The sequence below is a fragment of the Centroberyx affinis genome, unplaced genomic scaffold (assembly GCF_046629955.1).
Source record: "Centroberyx affinis isolate AG114_WGS23_722 - 3 ecotype Tasmania unplaced genomic scaffold, CSIRO-AGI_Caff_v1 ptg004961l_1, whole genome shotgun sequence".
In the NCBI taxonomy this organism is placed as follows: domain Eukaryota; kingdom Metazoa; phylum Chordata; class Actinopteri; order Beryciformes; family Berycidae; genus Centroberyx; species Centroberyx affinis.
The window spans coordinates 39074-53239 of record NW_027282435.1 but is presented as its reverse complement, the minus strand read 5'-3'; the positions used below and the strand labels follow the sequence as shown (position 1 = coordinate 53239).

Below are 14166 nucleotides of genomic sequence, written 5' to 3'. Positions count from 1 at the left end.
CGCTAGAAAGATTTGTGTCGCAGAAATAAACAGAATTCTGCACAGTCATACTTTGTTGTCATTGAGCTTTTATTTATTACATCGTATCATGGTTGTATTGAATCATGAACCCCATATCGCGTATCGAATTGTATCCTGAGATAAGCATATCGTCCCATCCCTACTAATATAATAACTATATATAACAGATGTAGAGAACATTGCCCTGGGTTCTGAGTGTTTGGGTGACCCACATTACTGGGTCAAAGAACTCAAAAACAAAACAGGTGGAGGGAACACACTGTGGCAGCCGTCCAGAGCGCCACCTTGGAATATTATCAACTTCACCTGACTGCCATCGCAATTCCCTGCTACTGAATGCTACACTTGGCATTCCTCTACTTGGCCAGGACAGACGTCAATTAGCTTGATTTAGGAAGCCTCAAGCTAACCTTTTAAAATGAAAATATTCCAGACTGAAGTAAGGCTTTCACAGAATAAAATAAATACAGACAGAAGAGGCACATCAATTACTCATACATCCATGTTTTCTGCTTTGCATGGGCTGCAGAGTTTTGAAAAAACGAATTAGAAGAGAATTAGAAAGAAAATGAGTTACAACTCAGAATTCAGAGTTCTAACTTTACTCTCAGAATTCGGACTTTAAACTGAGAATTCTGACTTTTTTCTTGGAATTCGGACTTTAAACTCGGAACTTAAATAAAATGTTCACATGGCCCCAATCCTCTTCTGTAGAAACAGGAGTTAGTTCCCTGTAAACACATTGGAAAAAGGTCTTTCAAAAACGTCAAACCTCAATCTCTCTATCCCAACACCAACCTGGAAGCCGGCTCTAAAGGTGACTGTCTGCTCCAGGTTTTCTACGCTGGTGGTGGTGAAGGTGACAGTCTTGTCCACGCCGCTCAGCGTCACCGCGGCCTGCATCTCCCGGTCCTTCGACAGCACCCTCCAAAGGTCAAAGGCCATGTTGCTGGAAGACCCTTTCAGACGCAGGGTGGCTACGAACACGTAGGATGGAGGAAGGCCCTCTGGGAAAATCTCTCTGACGGTAAGATGGGAGGAAAGAAATAAGAAATAAAAGATGATAAAAAAAATAACCTCATAGGATATGGGTCAGAATCATGAAGCGATGGTCAAATTTCATGACATTAACTGACACTTTTGGTTATTTCTGATCTCTACATGTTGATATTTTTCAGTTTTACCTGCCCTTGCTTTTAGTGATTGTTGGCAGGCATCACAAATTCATAAAAACCCCTTAAAAGTTTACAACCAATATTCTAAGTGCTTACACATAAACAACTTGGAGCCTGTAAAACTACTTTTGGACTGGCAAACTCACACTGGTCCACTTTGCCAGTATTTCTCTCATGGATGCCAGGCTTAAACACACGATTCCAGCGAGCTCGGACAATATTCTACTATGCTCTATGCTCAGTGTTTATAGTTATGTTGTGTATTTTGTGAAGACCTCAAGCATCTGCCACTGGACGGAAAATAACCTGAGCATTTTTGGAAGACTGTCTGTGGCTCTGGAAGTCTGCAAAGGAAAACGTCCTGAGAACGTCTTGTGAAATGCACCATTTCCTTGAGGGTGTTATGAGCACTTGTTAATCTACAATAAATCATTTCTTCAAGCAAAATCAATCACAAACCCCGAAGAGAATAGGATGTGGATATCAGTAAGTGTGAGAGGTGTTGCATGCATTGGCGGACATTTGTGTAAGTGTGTAGGATGCAGGAAATGAACAAAAACTAAAGCACTTCCAGGAGCAACCTTAAAGACCCTATAGACAACTTTTTTGCTTTAACTTATCATTATGAAGTTGAAGATGTTGATTGCACAGTGTAATGGCTAGAGAATAATGACACCATCGGCGTTTAGATTGGTTCCCTATAAGCCTCGCTTTCACTATGCAATTCTGTCTGCCACCGGGTACGATCTCCCGGGAGAATGAAGGCTCGATTTACGGCACAAAGGAAGTGCATCATCCATTGCGCAACCGAAAGAGGAATAGGATAGGTTTTCCCCGGTAGCTATTGGTAGCTATCCCCAGTAGCGGAAATGGCAGACGGTGGAACAACTGAAGTGACAGTGGAAACTCTACCCAGCAAGAGAAAAAGAACCCTGTTGACGGAGGAGGCAAAGAAGGCGAAGAGGGAGAGTGATAGAAATAGAGGTAAAACAAGAGTGAACCTCGGACAGGCATTCACTCGATGGAGACAGCTCCGGGACTTGAGAGGGTTCAAAACCGACATTCAGTTGGCATTCTTTCTACTGGATCAGTAAGTAACACAACCTGCCTGCTTATTAATACTACCGGATGTTTTACTCTGCCTTTATCATAGCACTAAGATCGGGGTTTCTAGTTCAAATTGGGATTCTTACGGTTGTTTCTTGCTTTGGACAGTAGCCAGGCTGCTGGCGGTAGCCTTAGCCATGTTGCTAACGTTACCGCTAGCAGCCAGAAAAAGAACCAGGAGCTACAAGGAAGCCAGGACCAGCCAGAAACAAACATCTATGAAGTGGTGAAAGTTACTATATTGTGTTATGATCAAGGAGTTGATAAGCAGACAGATGGTTTGTTCTATTGCACGGAGCTAGGCTCTAACGGAAAGCGATCTGGTTGTCTTTGCGACAGCGGCGCAAACAACAATACTACTTGGAAACACCAGGGGGAACAACGGGGGGAAAGTTGAAAAGTTGTCTGTATCCACTTTAAAGAGGCAGGCTTGTGGCTAGAGGGTTGCTGGTTTGAAAGCCAGGACCGACTGCGAACATGTGGAAGGACAAAGTAAATGAGTTGGTCAAGAAAAAAAACACAATTCTCCAGTTGTCTCTACCAGAGACACTCATAACAGAGAATCGGCAATTTTGGCCACAACCCAAGGTACTACCAAAGTTCCACATCACTTTATAACCTTGAATTTAGATAATTTATTCTAAACATTTTTCAGACTCTTTAAGGGCCCACATGCCCTATGACAGTGTCCTACCTGGTGTTCTCAGTGATGTCCGTGGAGGCGGTGAGGGTGTAGGCTGCCTCAGATACCAGAGAGCCAGCGATCTTCTGGGCCTTCTTCTGGATGTTCATGCCCACCATCAGCTCAAAGCCTTTCTCATCGCGGGACGCCACTGGGATTCGCGTTGGACACACAGACTCTAGAAGGAGAAGGGTCATGTGTTGAGACGGCTCAGCTCTAAATAGACATTCAAAAAACTGACTGTAGGTTTCATTGGGAGTAAGAGAGGGTGAAGAGGCATGACAAAGAACACTTTACTGAACTGAAAAACAGCTGGGTCCATTTTGTTGTTTGGTGGTGTATTGTTCTTATTCTGGTGGATAATATGACAATGTGACGTCACATTGACATATTTCCAGCAGCTACAATGGAGTTTGATAGCTGAAAATGTTTCAGCGATCTAAAACATCAATGGTAAACGTCAGGTTCAGCATCAGAAGAGCAAGGGCTTCTTTCTAGAGCTGCCATTTTGCACTGATGTTCAACAATCATACAGGGAGAAATCCATCATAGAAGAGGCAGAGAGACCAATTTCTCCACCCACAGTAGCAGAAAATAGACCAGAATGCAATGCAGCCACAAGGCATGTTGTGTTTTGAGTAGCAGAAGGCACGACACACACCAATGTTCATGAACTGGCTGGCTAGCTAGCTACAGTATATTTACATGCCCATATGGCCACCTGTGACTGAAACAAGTGCAACAAGTTCACACCTCTTCTCTGGGGATTGTCAAAAGGTATTCTGGGAAAAATAGTAGAAGTAGATGGGGCAGCTTGATGGAAAGTGGGTACACCAAAACAGTAAAGTAACAGTAAACACTTTATCACAAAATAACTCCTTGAATGCATTGAACATCAACGACTGATGATATAACAGTGTAAGAGGATCCGAGGGTGGATTTTCCCTTTAAGGTGACTAAATATTTATGGCTTAAATGGAAATATACTCTAAAAAAGAAATAATACAGTATATGTCAGGGGTTCCTCAGATTTTTCATGTCACGGACCCCCACATAGACACACATTAGACTATAGACCCCAGTTTGATTCACTTTAGTGCCAGCTGATCCATATGGGAAGACTTTAGTTGTTGCTGATTTAGTATTGAATTGTGTGACAGTGGTGAGAGTGAAACCTAGGATTGCAATAGTCAATATTATACATTATCTAATTAGGACATTTCTAGTGAACCCCCTCAAGAACCCCCTGGAACTCCCTCAAGGACCCTTGGAGGTTTCCAAACCATACTTTGAGAACCGCTGGCATACGTTATGGCTATGATCAGTGGACAGTTTAGTCTTAGTTTGTTAACATGAACAGGTCTCTCTCAAAGCAAGAAACAAGAGAGCCAAGACTTCAAGAGGCAAACCCTGAAGCTCTTCCACTGACAATGAGCACTGTTTTATTCCTAGTCCTTAATTTATATCTAAAAGCACCATAGGGAAATACAAATATTTTGGAAGTTGAAGGTACAATCACAGCATAAAACAATGGTACTACTGGAGCCAGGAGAATTGAGGAAACAGATGACAAACAGCACACATTAGCTAGATATTCTCTCACCTTCACAGAGCTTCTGCTCCATGGAGTCTCGGATGCGGTCGATGGTGGTGTAATCTTCGGCATACAGCACGTAGGTGGATGACGGTTTATTGGCGATGGATACCAGCTCCGAGGTGGTGATCTCGCTGCCAACTCCGACGGCAAACACTATGATGCCCTGAGCTCGCGCCTCCACACTTGCGTCCACCTACAGAAAGATAGGGTGTCTGTGGTGAAAACAAACCTTCTAGAGGAATGGCAAAAGACTTCTGTTAAGGACAATGGTGACTGAATGTCCTGCACCTGATCCAGACTCTTTACCCAAGCTTCCTTACTGTGTTTATTCTGTGTACTAATGCTCATTTTGTTATCAACATTTCATCTTTGTCTGCCCACTCTCAGCATCCATTGACTGTCCTGGAAGCGGAACCTTCTCTGCAATGGTTTTTCCTCATGAGGTTACTGTGGGAGTTTTTCCTTGTTTTCATCAAGGAAACTATAAAAGAAGGAAGGGTCATTATGTCACTGTGTAGCGCGTGAACGCACATTGGGGCCAAGTGTGAAAACTTTCAGTTCGGCCGACATTGAGGTGAATGGGATCGCCATCTCCTCGTTTATGACCTGTCATTTTAACAGGTTATTACCCCGGATGGCAGAATCATTGGTAATTTGTTGCATTGTTAACTAGCTAACGTTTGATATATTGGTTGATGTATATTTCCTCAGCTTGTATATTTGGTATTTATTTTGGATGTGGCAAACCCTCAACCAGGCTGAGAACTGGAGCTTTTCCCCACCGAATCATGTTGCCAATCATGATATTACTAGTCAGTGTACGAATGTAACTCACTGAGGCAAACTGCAAGGCATTGTAGCATACGGTCAAGTCCTAGTTTGGCTTAAGGATATTTACCTAACTCTGACAGGCCATATCATTGAGTCCAGCCAGTTATAATCAGAGCAATTAATAAATTGATCCGGTTATAATTGCAGTCTGGTCAGCGATAATAGGTCGGACCTGCCCCGTTTGGTCATGTATCATGATGTAGCTATCTTGGACCAAACATGGGGCTTGAGTTGAGCTATATGCAGCTGCTGGACAGAGCCATGATCTGTTTGGAGACCAATAACAAGGAAAACGAACGCGCACATTTAGATAAAAAACATCAGTCAACATCACGTAATGTGTTTTTTTTTATTTTGTGGAAGCATTTTTCAGTCAAAGGTGAAACAACACAGATATGATGGGTTATAGTCGGACTTGCCGTGCCCGCCCCATTAACTTCAATAGATCTGGCACCAATGCAAAATTCGAATGCTGTCACTCTGACGTAATGACCCTTCCTTCTTTTATAGTTTCCTTGGTTCTCATTGAGGGTCTAAGGTTGGGGGTGTCGTTTTCATTTGCGGTTTTGATAATGTGGACGTTGTGAAGCCCTGTGAGACTGTAACTGTAATTAAGGGCTATACATATAAACTTGACTTGGCTTGACCTGTGCCCTTGAGCATGGCAGTGTAACATTTACCACATCGTCCTGAGACTTGCCGTCAGTCACCACCACGGCTATGCGGTTCTTGACTTGGCTGGCCCGCTGGGAGGAGGAGAAGACGTGGTCCACAGCAAACTTAATGGCTCTGCCCGTCTGCAACACAGTCAGAAAACAATGATGATCCGCTGCTGGGAGTGAATGAAAACACCATGACGCTGTTAGGGGTCATGCTTGTGAATCGAGTCTGTTCACCAGCCTCCAGGCATGGATCACTGCAGGGCAGAGAGTGCAAGTGAGTGTGAAATTATACACAAATATATATAAGATGGACCACGTGTTCACACTGTGAGCAACACAATCAAGTCAGCAGAAGTCCATTCATTTCTTATAGAGCTGAGCAATGTGTGGATGCTGAACAAGCTTGTCTTTTCATGGTCATTGGCCGTCAAGAGCCAGACAACATCACATTTCGTCACTTCCTTGTTTCCCTATACCGAATTTGTGATTTTGTTAAAAAAGGATGAGCAGTTGATTAGAGCCATTCAAAGTGACCAGTTCTCTGCAACTTCTATTTGAAAGACTACAGGAATAAACGACACATCAACCAAGTTGCTGACAGTGTGAACACACAGTAAGAGCAGGCAATTTGTGTGCATGCATGTTTGTGTACACCTATGAATGATAGAGTTGTTGTCAGAGACAAGAAAGTTTTCCTGCCTGTGTGTTCCCTCCCAGGTAAGAGATGCTCTCTATGGCTTGGATGAGCTCAGCTCCACCCTGGTGTTTCCCAAGAGGAATCTCCAGACGAGGCGTATCACTGTACTGGACCACAGCCACCTACAGCAACACAACAGGCACACAATCTACTGAAGGTGTAGTGCTGATTTACTGTTGCTTGATGCTACTTGGAATGGGTAAAAAGGCCGGAGGAGCCTAGGTTCTTATTGAGGCTGCCAACTGATATGATAGCAGGACGTCACTGTTCCAACAGTGAAATTTGATCAGGATCATCAGTGTTTGTTGAGGTTGAAAAATGATTGTTGATTTTATCAGTGTTAGCGTTATTAAAAAGTGGCAAGAGTCAATGCTGATAACTGAGATGTAAAAGAATTCTAGGTTGATTCAATAGGCCTATCAGCTTGCTGTCTGTAATATAGACTAAAAAGGCTGTGACAGATTTGGCTGCTTGGTAACTCACTTACTGAGGTTGGCGGCTGACTTGGCTAGTTACTATGCTCTTCTCCACTGGCGGAGTCATTCCTGTGTTCCCAGGGTCCTATGGGTCCTATGTTCCCCAGTTCTACATATGTGCTCTCCCAGGGTCCTATGTTACCAGGGTCCTATGTTCCCAGCTCTATATAAACAGAGAACATTGGTTTTTAATAGTATGGCATGCAGCAATAAAACATTCTGGGTAGTTTTGTGGATCAAACCCAACCCAAACAAGAGTTTGAGTCAAGTTTGAGTAAAATTCTATCCACAGAACCACCCAGACTCTTTAATATTCTCTGCCGGGTCAGATTTGATCCGGAACACCACAGATGTAACAATTTGTTTTTGAGACCTTCAAAGTCAAATAAAATGATAACCATTGCTTTTGTTGTGTTTATATAGCTGTGTTCCAATAAAAAAAAACTGGATAATATTTATGAAATATTTTAACTTGGAACGGGTCAAATTTGAGCCGAACACAATAGGAGGGTTAATGTGTGTTAACAGAATATTGAACTGGGGAACATCGGACCCTGGGAACATCGGACCCTGGGAACATCGGACCTTGGGAACATAGATACGCTCCCTACCTGGCAACTGTTTGTTCTACTTTAGGGCAACTGCTATCCTGGGCTAACATTAGCATTAACATTAGCTAGCAAAATGTGACAGTGCTTCATAAATATACTAGCTAGTGTGCTACCTAACTAAAACTAGCTGTAAACTAACCCTAACCCCAACCGGGATAGGTCATAGCCAACTCCTTAGTTTACAAACATGAATTAAGTGAGAATTAACCAATTTGTTTAACTGCATACAGAAAAAGTGGGTCTATTTATCTTCAATAAATGAACACTTAAGCGTCTTCAGTGGAGACACAGGAGAAAATAATGAGGTGATGCCGATGACTGCTCATGGACAGTTGTAGCTGGGCCAATTCATTGTTTAATTCTGTTGCAGTGGCTACTGAAGCGACTGGGACTATATAGGGTGTAGTGAAACATGTAGTCAAAAACAGAAAAAATATATATATAATGCTGTACTGATACCATAAGCCTGATCACTATCTATTTATATGTCTATGATGTCAAATGCATGGTCAGAGGGGACTAGGAGATAGGAGAGTGAATAGTTAGCCTACAAGAGAGAGTAGCCAGCCTCCCCCCCAGCCTAGGCAGGAGTTCTCATTTACCACCACCGGACCCTCATTGGCTTTCCTCAGCAAATCTTTTACCGTGGCAGGCTCACTCACCATATCAGTCACCGAACTCAATAAGAAGTCTGGCCCATTCCCAGCACCATAGCACAGTCAGAATCAAAATGAGTGGCCGTAGGCATTAAGAATAGAGCACTGATCTTCTATTGATTTCATGACCAGTGGAACTTTATGGTCTAAGCCAGCGGACTCCATCGAGAGCCATGTGTTTGCAGGTTTTCATTCCAACCAAACACTACAGAGGATGATTTCACTGATTAATATGCCTCCTAGTGAAATCAGTTGCTCTTCCATGCTACAGCACTGGACACCACTGGCTTAGAGGGGAATTCGCTGCTAAATTTGAACAGGAATTACAATCTGAATTTGCACTGGGGTTTGATGTTTGACTATGCAACCACCAAACCTCTCAATCTCGTACACAGATGAGATTAAAATGCATGCTCAGTATATATGATGTGCTTTATAGTACCTGTGTGTAGTGGGAACTGATGTCGAATCTGCTGGTAATGTTGACCAGCCACCGCTTGGCTGTGTCGAAGTCTGTGTGGCCCACACTCCACGACCCATCAACGATATACACCAAGTCATTTACCGCTGTGCTACAACCTGCACACACATACATGCATTCATACCACATATATATATGCACATGGGTACATATGCAAACACACACACGCACACACATGAGATGCAAGGTGAAAGATCTCATTTATTTGAATTGATACAGAATCTAAAATCTACACTTCTGATGAAACAATCCTCTGTGAAATGATCTGTAATCTTCAGCCTCACAAATTACAGATTCTTCAAAATATGTCTTAGGAAAAGGAAACAGGTTTTCACCTCTGTCACTATTTTTTATTTTTTTGTACGTCTACCGGTACACCATGTAATCACTAAAAACACACAGTTTTCCAAGAAGTAAAAGTAATGGAATTTTCATATAAATTATGAGAAAATATGTTATATGGATATTCAATGAGACTTTAAAGAGTAACTAAACCCCAACCCAAATCTGTAGTGAGGCCTGACCTTCTATAGAGTGCAACAGGTGGTGACATCACCTGGTACCAAAGATCAGCCAATAGCAGATGGCCAGTTCAGTCGCCTAGTTTTCACCATTAGATATGAGGCTTCACCACAGATTTGGGTTGGGGTTTAGCTACTCTGTTACACTCTGTTAAGTGTTTCTGTAGTCACTGTGTCCGTCCCTACCGGCTCGGATGTCCTCCTCCTCTACGGCCTGGACGGGGGTCAGTAGCAGTAGTGTGCTGAGACTCCATACTGACCACAGCAACATGGCTCTGTAGCAGAGCAGTCCACCTCTGTCCAGTCCAACCCTGCTACACCTGAAAACAACACCAATGTAAAAGGTACAGCACACTAAAAAAATACAGATTTGGTTATCACAGAAGTCCTTACATGCTCGGTGTGGTGCTGCTCTGCCTTAGGCGGCGCTCGCATGGGACATTTGGCATTGGTCCAATTCATGGACAAGTATGCCACCTTGGTTGCATTGTTGTGGGCGTGTCTTGTAACCTGTTGTCAGCAGTCTGTACAAATTTCACCTGTGCTCTGTCAAAAGTTCAAGTTTCAACTTTTTTGACGGACTGCGTTGTGATATTTTCACGCACTGCTCTCCATTACTCCATGTCATCCGTCAACGCATAGGTCTCATTGAAATACATGGGATATTGTCTGTATTTTGACACAAATGCTCATGTGAATGGGGCCTTGTAGAGGAACTGATGGGTAAATCCTGCAGTACTAATGGAAGGACTTCCAAAGCAGTTATCTGTCACAAGTGTGATAGATAGCTAGATAGATAGATAGATAGATAGATAGATAGATAGATAGATAGAAAAACTTTATTGATCCCAGAAGGGAAATTGAGTCATTATAGCAAGACACACAGATGACAAAATACATTGAAACACAACAGATAAGAACACAAGTAGCTATGATGGCTAAAAAGCGAGTAATAAAAGTTAGTCCAGAGACAGATTGTGGGTGCCTCTTGTATGAAATTACATGCTTTTTCCAATAAACATTTACAGTCCACTTGAATAATAATTAAAAAGTAAAAGAAGAAGAAGAGTTGTGACAGCGTCATCATATTTGTGCTGTTTGTGCAAACAGCATGTAGCCTTTTTTTTTTTCTCTGTCACCAGGAAGCAATTTTGTGTGCTTTGTGTATATGTGTGTGTGTGTGTGTGTGTGTGTGGGTTAAGCCTCATCGCACCCACACATTTATATACCAGCGCTAATGGCAACTGTATGTTTCCACGAGAAAGACGTTTGATGTCTTGAGACTTTGCATTTCTTAACACATACATACAACACACGCGCATAAAGACACACACACACACACACACACACACACACACACCAATACATACTGTGTGTGTGCACGTCAGAGAGACTCGTTCCAACTAGGAAGCCAGTAAAGTCCCCTAAATAGACCAGCATGTGTCAGGATGTACAGGCTTAAGAATGAGACTTCACTGCCTCGTCAAATCACCACATCTCTCTTTCCCTCTCTCCGCTATCCCCGCAGCTCTCCTCCCCTCCCCCCTCCACCCCCCTCCCCCCTCTTGTAAACTGTTTTTCGGCGAGGGTTTTCATGCTGTGCCATGCGCCGTACGGTCGAGTGTGTGTGTGTGTGTGTGTGTGTGTGTGTGTTTTCTTGGTGGAGCTCTCCCCACTTTCATTTCGCAGCGCAAACATGGTTCCGCCGACCGCAAGGCCGGGGCCAGAGAAAATAACAATGTGAGCACTATGCCGGGATGGGAAAACAGAAATATAAACATGGCAGAGAGGGCTGCAGTGTGCTGGCAGAGGCTTTAAAGACAGGGGCGGATCAGTCAGTGACGAACATACACATTCAAGTGTACCAAGCTGAAGAGGGTACAGCCCTACCACAACCTCTCTTACAAGCTCTCCTTCAAAGACCCAGCTCTTGTCCCCCCCCTTTCTCTCTCTGTATCTAAGTGATGGAATTTCCTTCTGTAGAATGGTATTATGAAAGCACATTAAAGTACAGTTGATTGCTTAAAGGAATAGTTCACCCAAAAATGACCCCAAAAAAAAATTCTGTCCTCATCTCCTCACCCTCATGCCAGTTGAAACACAGGTGAAGTTTGTCCATATAACACACAGGGAGGTTGCCAGCACAACTCCATAGCAGCCTTCTCCAAAACAACTGAAGTCAGTGGGGACCAGTTCTTCAGAGTTCCAAAAAGACCTACAGTATATTTACACCATTATTTAGTGCAAATCTTAACTACAGCTGATTGCAACAAATAATGGTGTATAGGTCTTTCTATTCACAGTGTGATTGTTTGGCTGTTTTTGTTTTGGAACTCTAAAGAACAGGTCCCCATTGACTTCAGTTGTTTTGGAGATGGCTGCTACCAAGTTGTGCTGGCAACCTCCCTGTGTGTTATATGGACTAACAAATTTCACCTGTGTTTCATTTGGCATGAGGGTGAGTAGATGATGGCAGAATTTTCATTTTTGGGTGAACTATTCCTTTAAATAAAGGAAACACCAACATAAAGTGTGTTAGCAGGCTGTTGGGGCACCATGAGCCACCGGAACAGCTTCAGTGAACATAGGCAGAGAGTATACAACTGACTGAACTCTACTGGAGCAATGTGACACTAGGGCTCCACTGATATGGGTTGAAGGCCAATAGTTCTTTCATAATTTTCAAAAACATCATATCATCATAAAACAAGTTCATCTGGAGCAAATGAACGGAGAATTATTTTCTCAGTGATCAGAACTTGTCGTGTGAAAAAAGATTGTGTTTGTTATACAATACGTCTTTTTAAGTGGCTTAATTTATTTTTACCTCCGCCAAGGAGGTTATGTTTTCGGTGCCGTTTGTTTGTTTGTTTGTTTGTCTGTTAGCAGGATTACGGAAAAACTACTTGCCCGATTTTCATGAAACTTGGTGGAAGGGTGTAGCATGGGCCTAGGAAGAACCCATAAAATTTTGGAGCGGATCCGGATCCGACTCACGAACAAGCAATAATAGCACGAACCTTGGCGGAGGTCTGCGCTCTCCGAGTGCCCTTCTAGTTAAAAAATTTATTGCTTATGCAAAAGAGGCAGGAAGGGGTGTCAGGCATGTTGGCCAACTAGATGCATGCTTGCAAAATGGACAAATCCTGATTTGCTAAACTAGCACATATGGCAAGACACATATTCAGGTCAGTCAACCAGGCCGTCAGTCATCAACGCTTCATGAGGTGGCCTCTAGAGGGCGTCTTTGGCTGTGAAATGCAGCCAAAGAAGTTGAAGTTTCCCATACATAGGCTCATCTGTGGCGCAGCGCCAAAAATCTAAAGTTGGTCAATGTATAGAAATTGATCTAAATCAAACTCTAATGTGCACATCATGTCCTGTCTGTCATTTGGAGATGCACAGACCAGCAGACCAGCAGCATTGTATTCAATCCCACAGAGTCTCCCCGGTGTGAAAACAAAAGTGAAACTTAAAAGTCCCCAATTTGCTCCAAACTCGCATGTGTTATAACGGGATTTGAAAACAGTAACTTGATAATGCGTCTTCTGCTGCCATACAAACTTTAACGGTAGACAACATTATTACCTTGTGGTATTTAAGTAACGTCAGTGGTATTAGGTCATTTAACCAATAACCGTGTCACAATGCTTCAGTGCATAGAATTGAATGGAACTGAACACGTGCCATGGGCCTGTACAGGCTTGTTTACTTTGGCTTCAAAATCCACCAAGCACAGATCCTAGCATCTGCCTCCACTTATCGTTCAGCAGCCATGCTTCCTGGCTCCCAAACATGAGTGAACAATCGTTACTCCAGATATCGTTCTCTTGACTGACCCCAAGCTGCAGTGCAGTTATTCCAAGCTTGCTCACCGCCTTTACTTGATCCCCCATAAATGCTATTAGGGGAGAAACTACCGAAACAACAGGCCTATTGCAACCCGTCTCCTCATGTACAAGTGGGACTAGTTGATCAGTCAGGCTTCCCGTTGGCGAGACATCAAATGCATCTTGTCCCAAAATGCTTTTAAAAGTGTATATTGCTTGGGTGTTAATACAGGTATTGCTGTATTCAGTTTCTTAATAACTGCTTCAATCGCAAAATCAATGTGTTTACATTTTCATCCATCATTCCTCTGCTTCCTGACTGATCACACCATCCAAGAAAATGCCCACAAACTGAACAATCCAATCAAAATGCTAAAATATCCCAGTGATCGGACTGCCCCCTTTGACGAGGAGGCGACCACACCTATGAAGCACCGAAAAATTCAAAGTAGACGTAGTTAACATGCGGAAACAAAGAGGAAAAACAAGTGGAGAAACTTAAGGGAAGGGTCTGGAGTCTATCCCAGCCTGCACTGGGTGGAAGGCAGGGCAGGTCTCCAGTCCATCACAGGGCTAACACAGATAGACAGCCACCCGCATTCATACCTATGAGTTTTCTCCATTAAAAGACCCTATCCTCGTATAACTTACATCTGTTTGATACAACTTACTATGAAGTATACTATGGATTTATGTCATATAGGTTTATGTCAGTCTATAAAGGTGATAAACTCTGTTCTACAAATAAAAAGGTGGGTAAACTGAATTTAGGTGGGTGTACCCTCCACTACATCCCTGATATGGGCCCATATTTTATAG

At 43.0% G+C, this 14166-nt stretch overlaps 1 protein-coding gene across 1 annotated transcript in view; it reads right to left on the bottom strand.

Annotated features, from left to right (window-relative positions):
• Positions 1-14166, bottom strand: part of LOC139666369 (collagen alpha-1(XXI) chain) — an 84066-nt gene that overhangs the window by 66611 nt on the left and 3289 nt on the right. The window contains exons 2-8 of the mRNA XM_071545558.1: positions 9704-9837; positions 8958-9094; positions 6775-6894; positions 6094-6210; positions 4589-4775; positions 2998-3163; positions 814-1042 (exon numbers count right to left, since the gene is read on the bottom strand). Of these exons, the coding sequence (XP_071401659.1) occupies positions 814-1042; positions 2998-3163; positions 4589-4775; positions 6094-6210; positions 6775-6894; positions 8958-9094; positions 9704-9788 (1041 nt within the window). The 5' untranslated portion in view covers positions 9789-9837. The remainder of the gene's footprint in view (positions 1-813; positions 1043-2997; positions 3164-4588; positions 4776-6093; positions 6211-6774; positions 6895-8957; positions 9095-9703; positions 9838-14166) is intronic.